Raw genomic sequence first — 19,555 nt, 5'->3', positions numbered from 1 at the left:
AAATAGCTTCCACATTAGCACTGCTATGTCCATCCACCCATTTTCTTGACCGCTTATGTCGCGGGGGGTGCTGGCGCCTATCTCAGCTGGACACTGCTATGTCTTCCATACAAATAGTACAGGCCAATATTTCAATTGTAAACTTTGCCATGACTTGATGTGAGCATATTTGTCATGCTTTTCATTGTCAAGCCACAGGGGGCTCGTCTTTATGAATTGAAGGAAAGAGGCAGTGGAGTTTGTTACTTGTGCTTTATTAGGAGAAACAAAGCTCAATTCACGATATTGTACTTTTATTTCCCTCCAGAAAGTCGAAGTGAACCCCGGGACCAAATGTGGGGACACTTGTGGGCGGGGTCGCTGGCTGCCTTGTCGTCATGTGGTGGTCTCACAGCGGACAACCCGGAAGTACCACGTTCTCTGCAGGGGGACACTACATTAGGGACAAATGCACACTCAATCAAATAACATGTTGAGAAAATATAATGCAGTTGATTTGTGTGATGGGGGCATTTTATACACACTAATAAAATATAACTCGATATATTTATTTTGAACGAAGCAACTGCTAATTTTGTGTGATCTTTTATGTGATTTTCCTCACACAAACACACATTTTGTTTTTCGATAAAAGTACTCATTTTATATAAGGACCACACGATTCAATTCATTATTCAAAAAGTAGCTTGGAACGCGCAGTGACGTTGCTTTACGTTTTCACTGTTGGGAATGTTCGAAAGTTTCGATTTTCTTCCCCTCAAATTGAGCGTGCAGTTTTCAAAGGACTTCAAGTTGGCCCGTTGACGTACGTGACCACAAGAGGGCGCCAACATTACATTAATCGCAAAGGCCCTTTTGAAACTCGATATATATTTTTTTTAACATTAGCGATCTACTTTTTTTCTCTTCATTTTATCCACATATTCTTTTACAGGCTTGAATTTTTTTTTGTCTTTTCCCTTTTCCATTTAATTTTGCATTTTTCATGCAATTTCTTTGCTTTTGTTGTTTTCAATTTGATACTTTGTATTGTTCTGTTTGAAAGCGCTAAATCAAGAAACTTGAGTTGAGTTTAGTTTTATTTCTACGTGACCACAAGAGGGCGCCAACACTACATGAATCGCAAAGACGCTGTTGAAACTCGCTTTTTTTTTTTTTTTTTTTTAAATTAGCGATATACTTTTTTTTTCTTCATTTTGTCCACATATTCTTTTATGGGTTAGTATTTTTTCGTCTTTTCCATTTTTTTCTATTTAATTTGGCATTTTGTGCCATTTCTTGCATTTTGTTGTTTCCATTTTGATACATTTTATTTCTACGTGACCACAAGAGGGCGCCAACACTACATGAATCGCAAAGACGCTGTTGAAACTCGCTTTTTTTTTTTTTTTTTTTTAAATTAGCGATATACTTTTTTTTTCTTCATTTTGTCCACATATTCTTTTATGGGTTAGTATTTTTTCGTCTTTTCCATTTTTTTCTATTTAATTTGGCATTTTGTGCCATTTCTTGCATGTTGTTGTTTCCATTTTGATACATTTTATTTCTACGTGACCACAAGAGGGCGCCAACACTACATGAATCGCAAAGACGCTGTTGAAACTCGCCTTTTTTTTTTTTTTTTTAAATTATCGATATACTTTTTTTTCCTTCATTTTGTCCACATATTCTTCTATGGGTTAGTATTTTTTCGTCTTTTCCCTTTTTTTTCCTATTTAATTTGGCATTTTGTGCCATTTCTTGCATGTTGTTTCCATTTTGATACATTTTATTTCTACGTGACCACAAGAGGGCGCCAACATTACATGAATCGCAAAGACGCTGTTGAAACTCGCTTTTTTTTTTTTTTTTTAAATTAGCGATATACTTATTTTTTCTTCATTTTGTCCACATATTCTTTTATGGGTTAGTATTTTTTTCATTTTTTCCCTTTTTTTTCTATTTAATTTGGCATTTTGTGCCATTTCTTGCATGTTGTTGTTTCCATTTTGATACATTTTATTTCTACGTGACCACAAGAGGGCGCCAACACTACATGAATCGCAAAGACGCTGTTGAAACTCGCCTTTTTTTTTTTTTTTTTAAATTATCGATATACTTTCTTCTCCTTCATTTGGTCCACATATTCTTTTATGGGTTAGTATTTTTTCATCTTTTCCCTTTTTTTCTATTTAATTTGGCATTTTGTGCCATTTCTTGCATGTTGTTTCCATTTTCATACATTTTATTTCTACGTGACCACAAGAGGGCGCCAACACTACATGAATCGCAAAGACGCTGTTGAAACTCGCCTTTTTTTTTTTTTTTTTTAATTATCGATATACTTTTTTTTTTCTTCAATTTGTACACATATTCTTTTACGGGTTAGTATTTTTTCATCTTTTCCCTTTTTTTCTATTTAATTTGGCATTTTGTGCCATTTCTTGCATGTTGTTGTTTCCATTTTGATACATTTTATTTCTACGTGACCACAAGAGGGCGCCAACACTACATGAATCGCAAAGACGCTGTTGAAACTCGCTTTTTTTTTCTTTTTTTTTTAAATTAGCGATATACTTATTTTTTCTTCATTTTGTCCACATATTCTTTTATGGGTTAGTATTTTTTCATTTTTTCCCTTTTTTTTCCTATTTAATTTGGCATTTTGTGCCATTTCTTGCATGTTGTTGTTTCCATTTTGATACATTTTATTTCTACGTGACCACAAGAGGGCGCCAACACTACATGAATCGCAAAGACGCTGTTGAAACTCGCCTTTTTTTTTTTTTTTTTAAATTATCGATATACTTTCTTCTCCTTCATTTGGTCCACATATTCTTTTATGGGTTAGTATTTTTTCATCTTTTCCCTTTTTTTTCTATTTAATTTGGCATTTTGTGCCATTTCTTGCATGTTGTTGTTTCCATTTTGATACATTTTATTTCTACGTGACCACAAGAGGGCGCCAACATTACATGAATCGCAAAGACGCTGTTGAAACTCGCCTTTTTTTTTTTTTTTTTAATTATCGATATACTTTTTTTTTTCTTCAATTTGTCCACATATTCTTTTACGGGTTAGTATTTCCTCTTTTCCCTTTTTTTCTATTTAATTTGGCATTTTGTGCCATTTCTTGCATGTTGTTGTTTCCATTTTGATACATTTTATTTCTACGTGACCACAAGAGGGCGCCAACACTACATGAATCGCAAAGACGCTGTTGAAACTCGCCTTTTTTTTTTTTTTTTTTAAATTATCGATATACTTTCTTCTCCTTCATTTGGTCCACATATTCTTTTATGGGTTAGTATTTTTTCATCTTTTCCCTTTTTTTTCTATTTAATTTGGCATTTTGTGCCATTTCTTGCATGTTGTCGTTTCCATTTTGATACATTTTATTTCTACGTGACCACAAGAGGGCGCCAACACTACATGAATCGCAAAGACGCTGTTGAAACTCGCCTTTTTTTTTTTTTTTTTAATTATCGATATACTTTTTTTTTTCTTCATTTTGTCCACATATTCTTTTACGGGTTAGTATTTTTTCGTCTTTTCCCTTTTTTTTCTATTTAATTTGGCATTTTGGGCCATTTCTTGCATGTTGTTGTTCCCATTTTGATACTATTTCTACGTGACCACAAGAGGGCGCCAAAACTACATTAATCGCAGATGACCTTTTGAAACTCGTTTTTAAAAAAAATATATATTAGCGATTTACTTTTTTAATTTTGTTCATTTATTCTTTTACAGGTTTGTATTTGTGTCTTTATTTTGCATTTTCATGATGTGTATTTTTTATTTTTATTTTGATACTTTCGATTGTGTTATTTCAATGTATTTTTTTTTTGTCCTCCAAATGAGCCAACAGAGAAAATTTTAGCTTATGAGCGCCATCTGGTGATCCAAATAAAACGTAAACGAAATCTTCCATTTCCACCATTTTTATTGTTTGATTGTAAAAAAATAAGCCGTAAAAGAATAAACTCATGATTACATGAATGAGCCAAACATTGGCTGGTGTGCTCACCTCGCTGACGTGCGGTCGGCCGCCATCTTGCCGTACCTGTCGCTGAAGGCTTGACGTCAATCCACCAATCAAATTCTTCCCCTTGTTGTGCGCTAGCGCCGCCCGCTGGCCTGTCGTCAGCACTGCAAGAGTGTTGCTTTTCCATTCGACCAAACAGTTTGGCTGGATCAACACGATCATTTTATTTGTATTAAATAAATTTAAAAAAAAATAATCTAAAGTTGAAACATTAAGAAGATTAAAAGAGGCCAAAAGATAAGTTTGTGCGTTGTGATTGGTCAGTTGATGGGCTGGTAGTTGCCTGCCGAGGCCGCCGCCCGTCTCTTGCGCAGGCACACGTAGACTCCGCCCATCAGCAGGATGGCGAGCGGAGCGCCCAGGCCCGCCGCCATGATGGCCGCCACCAGCGGGGAGAAGGCGTCGGCGGGGGGGATGCCGACGCCCACCAGCGTCGTCCTGACCAAAAACAACAACAAAACGACTTAGTTTGACAATTTGCGAGCACGCAAACTCTGTTCCTCAGTCCGGCCTGCTTGAGGCGTTTCCCTCCTCCAACACAGCTGATTGGAATGATCGGCTCATCCGCAAGCTTGATCATTCGAATCAGCTGTGTTGGAGGAGGGAAACAGCTAAGACAGGCCGGAAAGCGGCCTCGATCAAAGTATTCCGTTCAGGATCAATTTTGTTTTCTTTCCACATTTGATGACGTTCTGAAAACGAGAAACTAAAAAAAATTAAAAATTGTCCGTCTGGGAACCAACCATGTGAGGAAGCGGGTGTGGTTGTAGAAGGCTTCCCCCGCCACGCCGAAGCTGACGTTGATTGCCAGGACGCCGTCCTCGCCAGCGTCGCCGCCGCCGCCCAAGAAGGCCAACGCCAGCCCGCCGGCCTCCGCCAAGGCCCGTCCGGCGGGCCGGCGCGGGTCCGAGTGGCGGCACGGCGACGCGTCCTCCAACGTCGGCGCCGGACGTCGGTACGCCACCTGCTTCCACTGGACGAAGCCGCCGCCGCCGCCGTCGCCGACTGCCGACGTCCACTCCGACACCTGACAGGGCAAAGGTCGACACTTTCAGCCGAGATCAATCAGAAAAAAAACCTACTCCTTCAAGGTAGGTAAAACTTTTTCCGACCTTGAAGATGGACGGCGTGAACTCGTCATCGATGGAGCGCCGGACCCGAACGGCGTCCAGCGGGTAGGCTCCGCCCACGGCCGCCCGCAGCTCCAGAACAAAGCGCGACCGGGCCGACCTGGGCCGCAGGCCGTCCAGCCGCACCGACACCTGCGAGGAGTTGGCCGTGTGCAGGAGGCGGGGCCACGTCTCGTCCCGCCCCTCCCGCCCAAACACCGACAGCTGCCCATCCGAAAACAAACCGATGACGTCACACCGGCAAGTGCAACCGACGGCGGTCTCGGCGTGCGCGCGTACGTACGTGCAGACAAACGGAACCTCCGGCCACGCCCCCGCACAGCCGGGCCGACGCCCCCGACAGCTCCATCGCCGACCACCTGACGTCGTCGCGCAGCCGGTAAGGTGGGAAAAGGTCAAAGGGCATTTCTGCTGTGTTGTTCACGTCATCGTACTCCAACAGCTGACATTACAAGTGCATATTATGAGCGGTTTCAAAATATTCATCGACAACTAATCATTATCAATCACCTATTTCATACATCGAGTAATTGTTTGGAGCCATTTTTTAAGCGTGAAATTGTCCCAAATGTTGCAATTTCAGCCTCTCGAGAAAGACATTTGTGACTTACTCGGCTAAAGATGAGCGCAGTGCTGGACACAACGCTGCTCGCTGGCTCCACCCGCAGGCTGCCGCTGGAGTTGCCGCTCAAGAAGCGCGGCCAGTCGACCCAGACGCGGGACGAGGTGACGTTCGTGCGGACCAGGAGCAGCGCGGGCGCCCCCTGGCTGCAGAAGAGGAAGTGCAGCGTGTCTGCGTCCCCAAGCGCTCTCACGTGAAGGAGGTCGCCGCCGGGGGGCGGGGCCGGCGAGCCCGGGTTCAACTCCACGGACAGCTGGTGAGGAGCAAACATTCACCAAGTCATAGAGTAAATAGTAAGATATAGCGGCAGCCACAGTGGCAACGTAAGATGGCTGCATGTCGCCGTGAGTGGCCTTCGTCATGAACTCCAGACAAAATATGACGTCATCATTTATCCCCAAAAAATCGTCACGCAATCTCGTCACACACGTGACAAGCATTCACCAATCAAATGACGGACTTCTCCACGTCATACAAAAAATAACTCAATCGTGTAAACACGCGACAAACTGTTGACGTCACGTGATTCAAGTAGAAACGTTTCATCCGAGTCGCTCGAGACAAAATGTTGACGCGGTGTGAGTACGTAAATGTTTTTCGAGTCGCTCGAGACAAAAGCGTTTCTTACATTTCTGGTGAACGAAGCGGCAGCCAGCGAACAAACTGTCGAAAAGACCAACAGGAGCCAAGCGTCCCACTGGAGCCTCGCGGCCGCCATGTTTGTTGTGTGTGGTTTAATCACGTGAGTTTAGGAGAAGCGATCAGCTGACCTAACAAGCCACGCCTCTATAAGAACTCTCGCCCGTCACGTGACGTAAGAGTCTGTCACTGATCTATAATATGACTGGATAGCCGCTAGGCAGACTTTTGAGGTCGCGAAGCCGCCATATTGCTCCTCCCACGAAACGTTTCTCGGCAGACGATCCGATACATTTTTACAGTATCCAAATTGGAGAACATTTCAGACAGTACTTAGTAGAAACAACATGATTTATGCTGTTTTAAATTTATTAAACATAAACAAGAGGACTTCAGACATTTTACAATTTGCCTTAAATACATGGTGTAGTCCAGGAGGAAACCTGTATATTTTATTATAAGAATTATAACTGTAAGAATTGTAACCATAAGGATATCAAGACCAGCAATATATGGAAATATTTCGGTTTTTTTTTTTTGTGGTAAACTTATTCCCCCTCGCATGCTTTTTTTTTTTTTTTTTTTTAAATTAAACATAGGAATGGCGATTTTTTTTATGTTGAGCTATTTCACTTAAAAAAAAATAAAAAATCTCCTTACAGTAGACAATCCAAAGCAAAGTTGGGAAACATTTCACCTTTGAAATGAGCTGAAATTCGGAACGTATTGCTGGCAAACTCCAAATACTGGAATTGTTTGCCGAGCAACACAACATGGAAAGAAAGAAAGCCAGTCTTGGATTTGTAACTTTATTGAGGGGTTGCGCTTGTATTTACTCGGCGCCCGGCCCTCCCACAGCCTGCTCCTTGTCTTTCTTCTTGTGACCCGACACGATGTCGTCGATGCGCAGCAACAAGATGGCCGTCTGCGGAGGAGAGAAAAGCGGGTGAGAACGGCGGGCGGCAGGCAAACGGCGGGCGGACGAGTCGGCTCTCACCTCCACGGCCGTCTTGTACGTCTGCGCCTTGACGGCCAGCGGCTCGCAGATGCCGGCGGCGGCCATGTCGCACAGGCAACCCGTCTCGCCGTCCACGCCCCACGAGATGCCGTCCTGCGCCGTGTGCTTGGCCTGAGGTGGCAAATACACAAATGGAAAGAAAATCAGTCAGTCAGTCAGTCAGAAAATATTGATGGCTTCTTGCTAACTTGGAGCGGCTGTTGTCAACGTGCGACATCAATCCAATTTGGTTTCGTTTGGCTTCATGGTCGATTGTCTTGCAGTGTTCGATTGCCTCGGGCCGACTTATATGGAAGACCACAACTGACAACATTCAAAAACAATAACGAAAGAGATGACTAAAAGTGAAAACAAAAACGATACCAAAAAAAAATAACTAAAAAAATTAAAGATAAAGGGAAATAAAATATATATATATATATATATATATATATATCCTAAATAAATGTAAAAAATACAAAAATTAAAAACAAGATTCAAAAAATAAAAATAAATGCCAAAATAAATACAGAAATAAATGAATAAATAGAATTAAATATGCAAGGGCAGAGCCCAACCCAAGACACGCTTAGGACCGCCCCCTCATTTGAAAAACATTTTCACCTGGCAGAGCATCTGCAGCACAAAAATAAATAAATAAATTAATAATTGAGAGCACAGCGTTTTTATTTGATTGATATTTAATTCTATTTATACATTTATGTTTGCATTTATTTTTACTTTTTGAATCTTGTTTTTTTATTTATTTAGGGATATATTTTTTTTTGCATTCATTTTTGAATTATATATTTTTATATCTGTTTTGAATCTTTCTTTTTTATTTGTGTATTTATTTTTGGAGTATTTTATTCTCTTGTTTTTTTGCTGTTTCCTTTTTTGCATAATTTTTTTAATTAGATATTTTTATCTTTTAATCATTTATTTTTTTTAATCTCGTTTTTGTATTTATTTAGGGATGTATATATATCTATTTTTTTTGCATACATTTTTGATTACTATATTTCTATATCTTTCACTTTTAGTCCTTTATTTATCTTGAATTTTGGTAGTTTTGATCCTCCACACAGACCCGAAGGCGTGCGTGCGTGCGTGCGTGCGTACCCTGAGCGAGGTGAGCACCCGGATGGCGGAGGCGCCGCAGTTCTGGATGAGCGTGCGCGGGATGACCTCCAGGGCCTGGGCCACGGCGCGATACGGCCACTGCTCCACGCCCACCAGCGCGCGCGAGCGCTCCATCAGACGCTTGGAGACGGCCATCTCCACGGCCCCGCCCCCCGGCAGCAGCGAAGGCTCCAGCATCACGTTGCGACACACCTGCATGGCGTCCTGAAGATTGCGCTCCACCTCCTGCGCACAGGCGGGGGAAATAAATAAATAAAGACTCGTTTTGCGGACGACGGCGAAGGGGCGGAGCTCACCGCCAGAATCTCCTTGCTGGCTCCTCGGAGCAGGACGGTGCAGGCTTTGGGTTCCTTGCACTCGGTGATGAAGGCGAAGTACTCGTCGCCGATCTTCTTCACCTCGAAGAGACCCGCCCCCGTGCCCACGTCGTCCTCGCGCAGCTCGTCCGTGCGGCTGACGATGCGCGCGCCGCACGCCCTGACGGACACGACCCAACGCTGACTGACTGACTGACGCTATCGCTAATTTTGTCAACAAAAACTACAAAACAATTTCATCAACATTTCTCACCGGATGAAAACTAGACCGGACTAAAATCCTCATTAAGAAATAATAATTGGGACTAAATCAGTCTGGATTTTCATCGACTAATGAAGACAAGACGAAAATGATAACATTAGAATAAATAAAAATGAATAAAAACTGGACTCAAATGTACGGACATTTTAGTTCATGAACAAAGACGAGAGGAATATGATACCATTTTGTAAAATTCTGTCTGCACATCCAGTCGTTTTCCTGGCTCAACTCCAGGCAGCGGTGCTATTATCCTGACTATGATGGGTGACCGCCGATATCAGGCATCGGTACTCGATGCGGCAACAGATACCATCATCGGCCACCCTCCTGTAGCCATTGTACCATCAGGAACTAAAAAGTTGCCATTAATTTCAGACAATTTTAAGGAAAAATTATATATTTGGGATATGTCAGTCTTTCTTTATAATCAATTTTGTTGAAAAGTGGTATTGGCATTTTGCTATCAGTAGCTGTTGTTGCAACAAGGAAGTGGGCGTGTGCAACGGTTTCTCTTGTGATCAGTTTCTTCTTTGGTACAACAAAATAAAAATAAAAAGGGGGGGGGGGGGGGGGCATTTTCTTCGGGTCTTTGTGGTGCACAGCTGTTGATATAGCGCCTCCATAATGGTGCAACACTGCAACTGCAGTTCAAAAACGAGCTCAAACAACATGGCTGGAGGACTGTGTCGAGCGATTTCGGTTGCTCAGGCTGAAGGTGGCGAGCAAATTAGGTGGAGGTTTTGCACACAGGAAAAACCCCGGAATTTGTCATGTGACACGCCCCCTTTCAAATCTGCAGCTAGCAAGTGCAACATGCACAAACACACGAGACAGACAGGAGGTGGATTCACGGTTAAAAAAAAAAAAAGTTTTCTTGGACTAAAATAACGACTAAAACGCTGGCTTTGTAGTCAACTAAAAGCTTCCTAAATGAGATTGACGAGCGTGATTAAAAGTGGACTAAAAGGAAGACAAAGTTTGAAAAAGAGTTGTTACCTGGCGATGCGGTTGTTGTCCGTCTTCCTGACGCGGCGAATGGCGCTAATGTTGGCCTTCACCAGGTAGTGCTGAGCCAGGTCTGAGGAGGGGGCGGAGCCACAAGGTCACGACCCCCGTAAGAGGAATGCGCTCGCTCACCCACCTGAGATCCCCTTCTCGGTGAAAACCAGGTCGGGTTTGAGTCGGATGATGTCCTCGCACATCTGCTGGACGTGCTCCTCCTCCATCTGCAGGATCCGCGCAAAGTCCTCCTCCTTGCTGATCTCGATGTCCGTCTGCGCAAAACGGAAGCGACTCATTCCGACATTTGCAGCAGGAACCATTTTACCCACAACGATTTGTCCCTTTTCAAAAGTCACTTTTTGCCACTTGCAGTCGACTGAAGATGACATCACCTGCGCTGAGGAAGCAGGTAACGAATCACGACTTGGTTTGCTGACCAAACACAGGAAACAGGTGAGCTGCGATAGGTCGCTTGCACGTGTCGTCACTTCCGCCTCGGATTTCTCGTAGTCGCCATGCTGGGTGGCCTCCATTTACGTAGCGATTCGGTCTAACACGTATCTATCACGTTTGTTTTCTGCGTTTAAAATGGTACATTGTTGCTGCATCGTTGGCTGTTCGAACAAAGCCAAGGGGGAAAATGGTCGGTCTTTTTTCCGAATTCCGAAAATAATTAGGAACCAGGGCCTGGAGACAGAGGAGTGCGGACTCCGGAGGGAAGTCGTTACTTTGGGCTCGTGTGTGCAGCCATCACTTTGTGAGCGGTAAGCTTGTTTACCTTTATTTAATGCATGAGGATTAATAACGTTTCGACCGCCCATATATGGGCAAGTTGCTTATGTTTTGGATTCATGAGCAAGCAAGTTCGGTAGTACAAGCTGGCTAGCGGACGTTAGCCGAAAGCTAACATCGAACATTTTCACCCAAGTAGTGCCAGTGCAAAGCGTTTACTGCTGAAATTGGATTGATTAGTCTTGGGCTTTTAATGCCGATAACATGTTTTTTGGTGGCAAAATGTAAACTTGGGAAAAAAAAAAGAGACAGAAGGGGCTGATGCAAGAAAACAGACCCCCGGGGGTGATGCAAGAAAACAGACCCCCGGTAGCCTACACATCATGCTAAAGAACTTATTCACGGCCACCCTACTGCGGTAAAATAACCAGTCTTTCCATATTTTATTTGTTTATATATTTGTTTATTTTAACAGGTCGCCCTGCGCCCGTTTTTCTGTCCAATCATCCCGACTGGGCTCCAACATTAAAGTTGGGTCCCAAGTTACAACATCTATGTCTCAGCCCAGTCGGTGCCAAGATATGAACGTGCACAGGAGAGACAAGCAAAGAAAAGACGACTCGAAGTGGCAGAGATTGTTGCAGTTATGCAGCCAGATGGCTCCAGTAACCTGTACCCTCAAGTATTGCTGACATCATTGACTCTGGTATGCCACTCAGAATTCATTACATGATATATTGTATGCATGAGTGAATGTATGTGTTTGTTTGTGTGTGTACACGCACCTTATATTTTAGAGACATTTGGAAGTGTTTATAGAAATAAGTATTTGCCTGTAGCAATGTTCATACATTAAAAAATGCAACAAAATGTGTACATTTCTTTTACACTGACAAAAAAACTATACTACTTTACTATATTAAACCTATTACTGGTACCGTATTTGTTTGTGATTTTTTCTTTATTTTTTTCTTTAGGGATCTCATGCCACACCGACTTGATTGCCAATGACATGATGGAAACGAAGGCGAGCATCAAAGCATTGGAGGAGGACAACATGCGACTGTTTGTTTGGCGCTAATAAAGGCAGCGATTATACAAATTCTATTGTTGGGTTTGTTTACAAAGCTATACATAATACAAATGACAGGATTTGACTCAATGTGCAATATGGTCCCTCTTAAAGTAATGGCATAAATCTCTATTATTTCTAAAAGCACAAAAAATGAAGTGAATAATGATTAGATGTAGTAATTTCAGGGTTAAAAATTGAACTGTTAATTAATGTATTTATTTTAGCACAGGTGCCTACCATCCTGAGATGACGGTATGATGTAATGTTGATGGGGTACGCAATGACTTTCATTATACTATCTACAGAGGAAAAAGTTGCTCTCTTTTAAATTTGTTTAATGTAAGACAAGTACCAGTACTGTGTTTCAGTTTTCCCAATAATCCTTGTTTCACACTTGTCACAAAACTACTGTCCTTTTGGCAGTCTAGATTGGCACACTTCAAGTGATATCATTTGATTTTACAATCTGCTGCAGCACAAAAAACTACTTTATTCCACATCTTTGAAGTACATGAGCAAGTGGTAGGTGACAGCGGCTGAGCAGGAACACTGGAAGTCCACTGCTGATCTAGTAAATGCTCTCCCGAGCAGTTCAGGTAAGGAGGGGATTTTGGGAAAAAAAACCTCTGGCTTTTCCAACTGGCCAAAACGAGCGATCTGGGTGGACTCGCTCAATCACACTTTGTCCACACCACAAAGTCGCAGAAGTCCGTCCAGTTAAACTCATCTGTGCCTGAATCTGAAAATATTACAAACATTGTAATGAAAATATGAAACATAGAATTAAATAAGAAACTACAAAAAGTAAAGCCATACATACCTGGTAATACTATTGGTGTTGTCGTGACAAGTGATGGGAATTGTTGCCATCTGGCACCAGACAGAAATTGGGTGTTGTGACAGCCTCCTTAACCGTGAGATCATAAGAAAAGCTGTCAGTATGATCAGTAGTTACCATGAACACGTTTTATTGTACTGGAAACTGAACCTAAAAATACGTCCTCTGAGAGTGGTTAACCTTAACCATTTAGAATAAGTTGATTAAGTAACATGTAACTAGTGAAAGGGTAGCATTAAATTTAATTAAGCCACGGGGAGGCTGTGCATGGTTACTTTTTATTCTTATACGCTCTGCCATATTTGCCTGTTATAAAATTGTTAGAAAAACCACATCAGGTAAACCTAGCTGTGCATGTAAACACAATGATAACAGGAAGCCTGAGAACAAATCAACATTTTTGTGTGCAGAATTACCAACACCATGTGGTTTACTTACGTGCAACAGCAACCGTTTCTTCTGATGCGATGTTAAAGTTTACACTCTGTATCCACCCGCTTACAAAATAATTGTAAGCCTCCAGGGATTTGTTGGCGTGTTATGGAGCATGTTGTCAACACGAGGTAGGGAAAGATGTCCAGAGATGTCACATTTGGCCAGCAAGCTTTCTCCGTCAAAAAAAAAATCACCCTTGGTCAGGACGTAATTAGGATCAATCCCGCCACACAGAGACACCTTCTGCCTGTATCGTTGTTTTTGATCTTTCGGTAAATCGTGAAAATACTGCGAAAATTACATCAGGTTGATAAGCTCTACCGTGTAACTCGCGAGTGTACCTTGTGAACCGGCGGACACCCAATATGGCGCCCGAAGGAAAAACTCCCATGATGCATTACGATGTGCAAGCGACCTATTGGTCGTTACCTACTTCCTCAGCACAGGTGATGTCACTTTCAGTTGACTGCACGTAGGAGGGGGGGGGGGGGCGGATTTATTGTACATGAAAATGAATTTTTGACTGCTGAAAATGGCCCTCACATATAAACTTTTTTTTTTTTTCCCCAGTAGCAGCAACCGATTCCAACTCCCTTGATTTTGACGAGTCCTGAGCTGATTTTTTTTAATGCAAATTATTTGGACTTGAATGGGAAATTGGGGTTCCATCGCTAGCGTAAGAGCGGAACTCGACGACTATTGTTTGTCCTTAAATCACGTGCTTTTGCTGCTTCAACTTTTCTTTTTGTTTTTTTTCACACGCAACTCCATTTTACTGCCAAATCAAGAACGGGTGTCCGATTTGCATATGGTGTTGGGATGGGGGCGGACGTCTCGTTTCGTCTCACCTGGCTCTCGCCCTTCTTGTACTCGAGCGAGCAGTCGAGCAGGACGATGCGCGGCTCCTTGATGAGGCGGCGCATGCGCGGGTGCGTCACGTCCTTGTTGACCATCACGCCCCTCAGCACGCACGAGTCCTCGATGATGCCGCCCGGAACCTGCAGCAAGACACGGTAACTGCACACGTCACTCTTCATTTTCTCTTGACATTTTTTTACATTTCGTCTCACTTTCAGTCACTTGTTAGTTTTTAATCACAGTTCGTCAACCTCGGCACATTTTTATTGACTCCACTATAAAATCGAGCATTTTAGTCTTTATTTTAGTCCAAGAAAAAAAAACATTTTATTCATCTACTCGTTTTAGTCAGGACAAAGGTTATTTGAGTTAACTTAAAAAAAAAAAAAAAAAAAAAAAGTAGTTAACAAAATAAAATTAAACTGATTGACTGGCAGCCATTTTGACTGAAGCAACCCCCTTTGGCTCCCAGCTGTTTTACTGGATTGGGACTCATTTTGGCACAAGGCTGTGTTCTATTGCTTTCAAAACGTGGAACCTACCAAAAGAAAGATTAGAGTCTCTTGTTTCATCAGGGAAAAAAATGTATATTTCTATCTGTATCCGTTTTGCGGCAATTAGCATTAGAATATAGCTAAGATTCATCATTATTTACATTCCTGGTGAAAACAGTGTCAAACAGAGCTTGTTGCAACATGGTTGATCTCTTATACTGCTGCCACCTGCTTGCCGTTTTTGTAATAACTACCATTGCATCAATCATTCTCTTCAGTTCAGAGGCTGCATCAAAGTCTTCTGTATGCTCTAGCATAAAAAAATAAAATAAAATAAACATAACGTATAAATACGTCTCTGGGAGCATGGTAATATTTAAAATAGAACGCATTTATATGTTTATGACAGGAAATGAGTTAAAATAAAAAACTAACTGGCAAAAATGTCCCCCGTTTTAGTCTTTGGTAATTAATTGAATGCATGAGCCTTGACGTTTGAAAGTGTGTCACAAGGAAGTGATGTCATCTCGCAACAGCCAATAGAAATACACCTTCTGATGACATCATTCCCACGCTGTTTATTTAAATAGTGTGCACATGTAAAACTTTTTTTTTAAACTAAAACTAATACTTTAACTAAAACAAAGCATTTATTAAATAACTAAAACTAAGACTAATTTTAAAAATGTAGTCGACAAAAATGCATCGTGATTTAGTCCCAGTTATTGTTAGAGTTTTAGTGTAGCATAATTTTCATCCGGTGAAACATGCGTGTCGACAAGAATATTTTTGTTGAGGAAATGAACTTGTACCTTCTCCACTTTGGCGTACTTCTTGATGTCGATCTCCTTGCGTCCGTTGTCGTCCGTCTCCACGGTAACCACGGCGTCCAGCGCCATGCCGCACGCCAGCTCCGACCAGCGGCTCAGCGCTTTGGTGTTGATGGCCGAGTGGACGATCTTCAGCATGGAGGCGCGGTCCGACGTGTCCACGGGCACGCTGACCGACGGGAGGGGGCAGAGGTCAACCGGAGGTCCGGTGCGTGCGTGCGTGCGTGCGTCTTACCTGATCTCCTTCAAGGTTTCCAGCATGTCGTCCAGGGCTTTCCTGTAGGCGCCGATGACGACGGTGGGATGCATCTGCTGCTCCAGGAACTGCTCCGCCACCGACAGCATCTCGCCAGCTGCCACACGCACACACATGCCAGCGAGTGTGTCAAGATGGCGCCCGAGTTTGCTTTCGGTTGGTTGTCGGCATGGGCCGATTCGCGCTTCGGCCTGGTTTTTGTTTACTGCAATATGATTGGCCGCTCGCAGTCGCCAAAACGAGACACCTTTTGAAATTTGGAAGTGGCCTGCTCAGCTGAGCAGAGAGGGGAGGGGTGAGGAGTTCCACCCGGAGAGGACGGTGAGGAAGTAAGACCAAAGCGATTCCAATATGAGCAATACTTACGCGGATGACTTTTTTGCTAGGTCGACTAATGTGCATTGTCCGGAAAAAAAGAACAAATATATATATTGAACATATAAACATACAAACAAAAAGCAGAGAAACAAAGAATATATCTCTTTTAAATGTACAATAAAATATTTTTTTCGAAGTTTTCACGCTCTTGTAAACATCAAAGTAGAAAAATAGATATAATATAAAAACAATAATCATAAATAATTAATAAAAAATAAAATATGAATAATAAAAGTATAATTCCTAAAAATAATGATAATAATATGTAAGACGGTGACAGCTCAGTGCTCTAATATGTTGAAGATTATAATCTTTAACCTTTTGAAATGAAATTCGGCACATTTTTAAAATTGTAAAATACAACTAGAGTCCAGTCTCCACAAATATATGCATTATTATTACATTTATTACTGCTAAATTTTGACATGGATCTGTCTGCTGCGTGGAGATTGGAATCCCCCCACGACAGACTTTCCAAGTAAGAGGCAGTAATTAATCATCTATTAATAAAATTAGTGGCGTTAAAGGAACTTGAAATTAACGCACTAATTTAATCTTGTGTGTATGTGGAGACATAGATATATTTTTTTTCTGTTTTTTTTTTTTATTACTTTTTTTTTTTATTACATTTTTTTCCACTTTTAGTCATTTATTTAGGCTTTTTTTTAAATTTAATTTTGGCATTTTTTTTTTTTTTAATTCATCAGCTGATGAGACAGTTCTTGGATTTTTTTCCTGCCAAATACAACCGACATCAGGCCCAAACAACCAACCAACCAAAATGAGGCAATGCTGGTCGTTTGCTGCGTCCAACGAGCGTCATTGCTTGCTCCATGTTGTTGATGGCAAAAGACGCTGTTGGCAAATAACCAACTTGCAGCGCCATCAAGTCGTCATCAGATTGATCAATCAAATGGTTTGAAGGCCTCAAACACGTCAGCAGATCCTCACCCAAGATGATGACAGACGTGGTTCCATCTCCCACTTCTTCGTCCTGCGTGCGACTGATCTCAATCATGGACTTCGCGGCGGGATGCTGCACCTGGATCTGTTGCCATGGAGACACGGTCAACAGACGCACCGCACGACACGCGTCCACCTGTAGGCGGGGCTCACCTCGCGCAGGATGGCGTTTCCGTCGTTGGTCATGACGATTCCGCCGGTGGGGTCCAGCAGCATCTGCAAACAAACAAATGCACGCCGCCGACGTTAGCGCCACTCGCATTAGCATCGACGGCCAATCGGTCAGCAGACGGCTCACCTTCATCATGGCCCGCGGGCCCAGACACGTTCTGATGACATCAGCGATGGTCTGCAATGACGTTCAACAAGTAGCATGTCAAAGCTCAGACGCGAAAAAAAACAAAACAAATTCAAAGCAAACAAACAAAAACTCACCTTGGCTGCGTTGATGTTTCCTGTCTGGACTTTACGCCCCGATTCTCTCTTCACGTTCTGATCTGAGGACAAGTCAAGTCAGATCTTTACACATGCAACGGAGAGCAACCTTTTGGAAAAAAACTGACAGCTACTTCGTGGCTACCGATTAGTGCAAAGGTTGAGAAGCTGCACTTGATACACGCTTGTGAAAGAAAGCTATCAAAATACCTTTCATCAAATATTACATCAAGAACAAAGGCTATTAATTTATGTGACAACACTGATCGTGTTTATTTCTCACAATAATTAGCAAAACAAATTTCAAAATACAACACTCCAGTTTCATAAAGTGTTTCTATGTTCAATAGAGATACATAATATACACAATATGTTTTTTTCTCAGGGCCAATACCGAGACCAATTAGTAGTCAAGGACGCCGATAACCGATATTTGGAGCCGATATTCATTTTCTTGAAAAGGGAAAATATTGGGGGGGGTGCAATCAAACTCCAGCTCTTATTTTATTTTTTTAAAGTGTATGTTTATTGAACAATTTAGGGTTCATTAAAAAAAAAAAAAAATCAATAGAGATCTTTGTTTTAAAGACCAAGCAATAAGTTGAACAATCTTTCAGTGGCAGTAGTGAAAAATGAAATAAAATGTGAAGTAAATAGCTCCCTATTGTTTGCTACAATAAAAAGAAAAAAAATATCTGAAGTATTCATTTTACCTATCTTAGTTTTAATTTCAAGGTCAGAAGTTCCCAGGGTCAGAAGCATCTATGAAAATTTAAATAATTAGTTCCCGACCCCCCCCCCCCTTTTTTAACACTTTTTTTTTTTCATCCATTATCTTGACCACTTATTCCTCACAAGGGTCGCTATTATTTATATAACCAAATAATTCTTCAAAATGGCTGATGCCGATATTTGTCAGAATGCTGAATATCAGCGCCAATAATCGGTCTATCCCTCATGCTCAAATGATGACTTATGCAGCATTCCCCAAAATTTTGTCCCATCACTTGTGATCTACATTCACGCTCTTTTATCCTTCCCTGGCATCTCGAGACATCCGCCATGTTGGCGGACATGTTCAGGTGCTTATTGAGTGTTTGATTGAAAGACTGATTTAACCGTTTCCCAGGCCCAAAATGGAACCAGAAGGAGACAAAAAATATCCATCCACGTTTGTTTCTTCTCTGTTGAAAATAAGCTTGAACGCTGAGCAGCATGAGAAAACGCTTGTTACATTTGGTGTGGTTCAGAAAGTGCTCATAAGTAACACAAACGTGAGCCGTCAACTACCCAGAGGAAGGCGAACACGACTTGACTTCCCGTTTCAAGTCTCTTACCCTCTGATGCCGACCTCCAACATGGCGGCCAAACAATACCGATCACGTGATTTTAATGTTGCTTCATTTGCTCGCTCAGTGAAATGACTATTGTTCTTCACTACTTTTTTTCAAGGCGCGTTGTGATAAATTATACTCACTACACATTTCAACAGCTCGACCAAAGTTCACTAAAGTGTGGAATTTGAGCCAATGTGCGCTAAATGACGTAGACGAGCAGCCGAACATGCTAATGCTAGCAGAAGCTAACACGTTGGGATGACTGCGAGCCGAGGGTGTGGCTTGACCGTTTCACTTGTACGGGCAAGAAGCGGCTCAACGTCGTCAACCTAAAATGGACGCAAGTGCCAGGCCGACCCGCTGAACATTTATCGCCGCCTCTGGTTAGCATCGACGCATGCTAACAGTTAGCATGCTAGCAGTTAGCTCGCTCACTCGGTCGCCTTGCTTTGGCACGTGCCAGGGCGCTTTTGTGTGACCAGCCGAGCGGCGGGCCACTCGGTGTTAGCGGACGCCTTGAACGAGATTTTAAGACAAGAAGAAGCGGCGCCATGAGGCGTCTACTCACTGAGCACGAGAACCTGTTGGCCGAACATCTTGAAAGAAGAGGAAGGCCGGAAGAAAAAAAGTGACAAAAGCGCAGAGTCGACCGGCAACCGCTCCACGCGAATCGAAGCTTCCAGGAGTGGGAGGGACTTGTAGAAAGGGGCGGGCGGGACAAGTGTAAGCGACGGACATCTCCACCAATCGAATCAACGGGAGACCATCACGTCACCCCCACTCTGCCG

The 19,555-nt window shown here is 42.4% G+C and overlaps 2 protein-coding genes and 1 long non-coding RNA gene across 3 annotated transcripts; all 3 read right to left on the bottom strand.

The window, feature by feature from the left end:
- Positions 1-3,904: 3,904 nt before the first annotated feature.
- Positions 3,905-6,558, bottom strand: LOC144007310 (glycosylated lysosomal membrane protein-like). Its single transcript, XM_077506838.1, has 6 exons — positions 6,405-6,558; positions 5,766-6,029; positions 5,438-5,596; positions 5,137-5,358; positions 4,768-5,051; positions 3,905-4,462 (listed from the first exon to the last, which is right to left on the bottom strand). Exons 1-6 carry the CDS (start codon positions 6,492-6,494, stop codon positions 4,285-4,287), a joined length of 1,197 nt encoding a protein of 398 aa, XP_077362964.1. The 5' UTR covers positions 6,495-6,558; the 3' UTR covers positions 3,905-4,284.
- Positions 6,559-7,210: 652 nt separating this feature from the next.
- Positions 7,211-19,499, bottom strand: cct3 (chaperonin containing TCP1, subunit 3 (gamma)). The gene is made up of 14 exons (XM_077506837.1): positions 19,336-19,499; positions 17,431-17,492; positions 17,294-17,344; positions 17,149-17,211; positions 16,984-17,080; positions 15,634-15,751; positions 15,381-15,567; positions 14,065-14,214; positions 10,276-10,408; positions 10,131-10,212; positions 8,852-9,032; positions 8,535-8,780; positions 7,413-7,544; positions 7,211-7,340 (listed from the first exon to the last, which is right to left on the bottom strand). The coding sequence occupies exons 1-14, from the start codon at positions 19,361-19,363 to the stop codon at positions 7,248-7,250; spliced, it is 1,623 nt and encodes a 540-aa protein (XP_077362963.1). The 5' UTR covers positions 19,364-19,499; the 3' UTR covers positions 7,211-7,247.
- LOC144007311 (uncharacterized) lies at positions 10,494-13,706 on the bottom strand. The gene is made up of 3 exons (XR_013280146.1): positions 13,220-13,706; positions 12,764-12,850; positions 10,494-12,682 (listed from the first exon to the last, which is right to left on the bottom strand). It is a non-coding gene; the product is annotated as an uncharacterized LOC144007311 (long non-coding RNA).
- Positions 19,500-19,555: the final 56 nt, after the last annotated feature.

This window comes from Festucalex cinctus, chromosome 19, assembly GCF_051991245.1.
Source record: "Festucalex cinctus isolate MCC-2025b chromosome 19, RoL_Fcin_1.0, whole genome shotgun sequence".
Taxonomy (NCBI): domain Eukaryota; kingdom Metazoa; phylum Chordata; class Actinopteri; order Syngnathiformes; family Syngnathidae; genus Festucalex; species Festucalex cinctus.
Note: the sequence above shows the minus strand (reverse complement) of the source record. Positions and strands in the feature narration are given on the sequence as shown.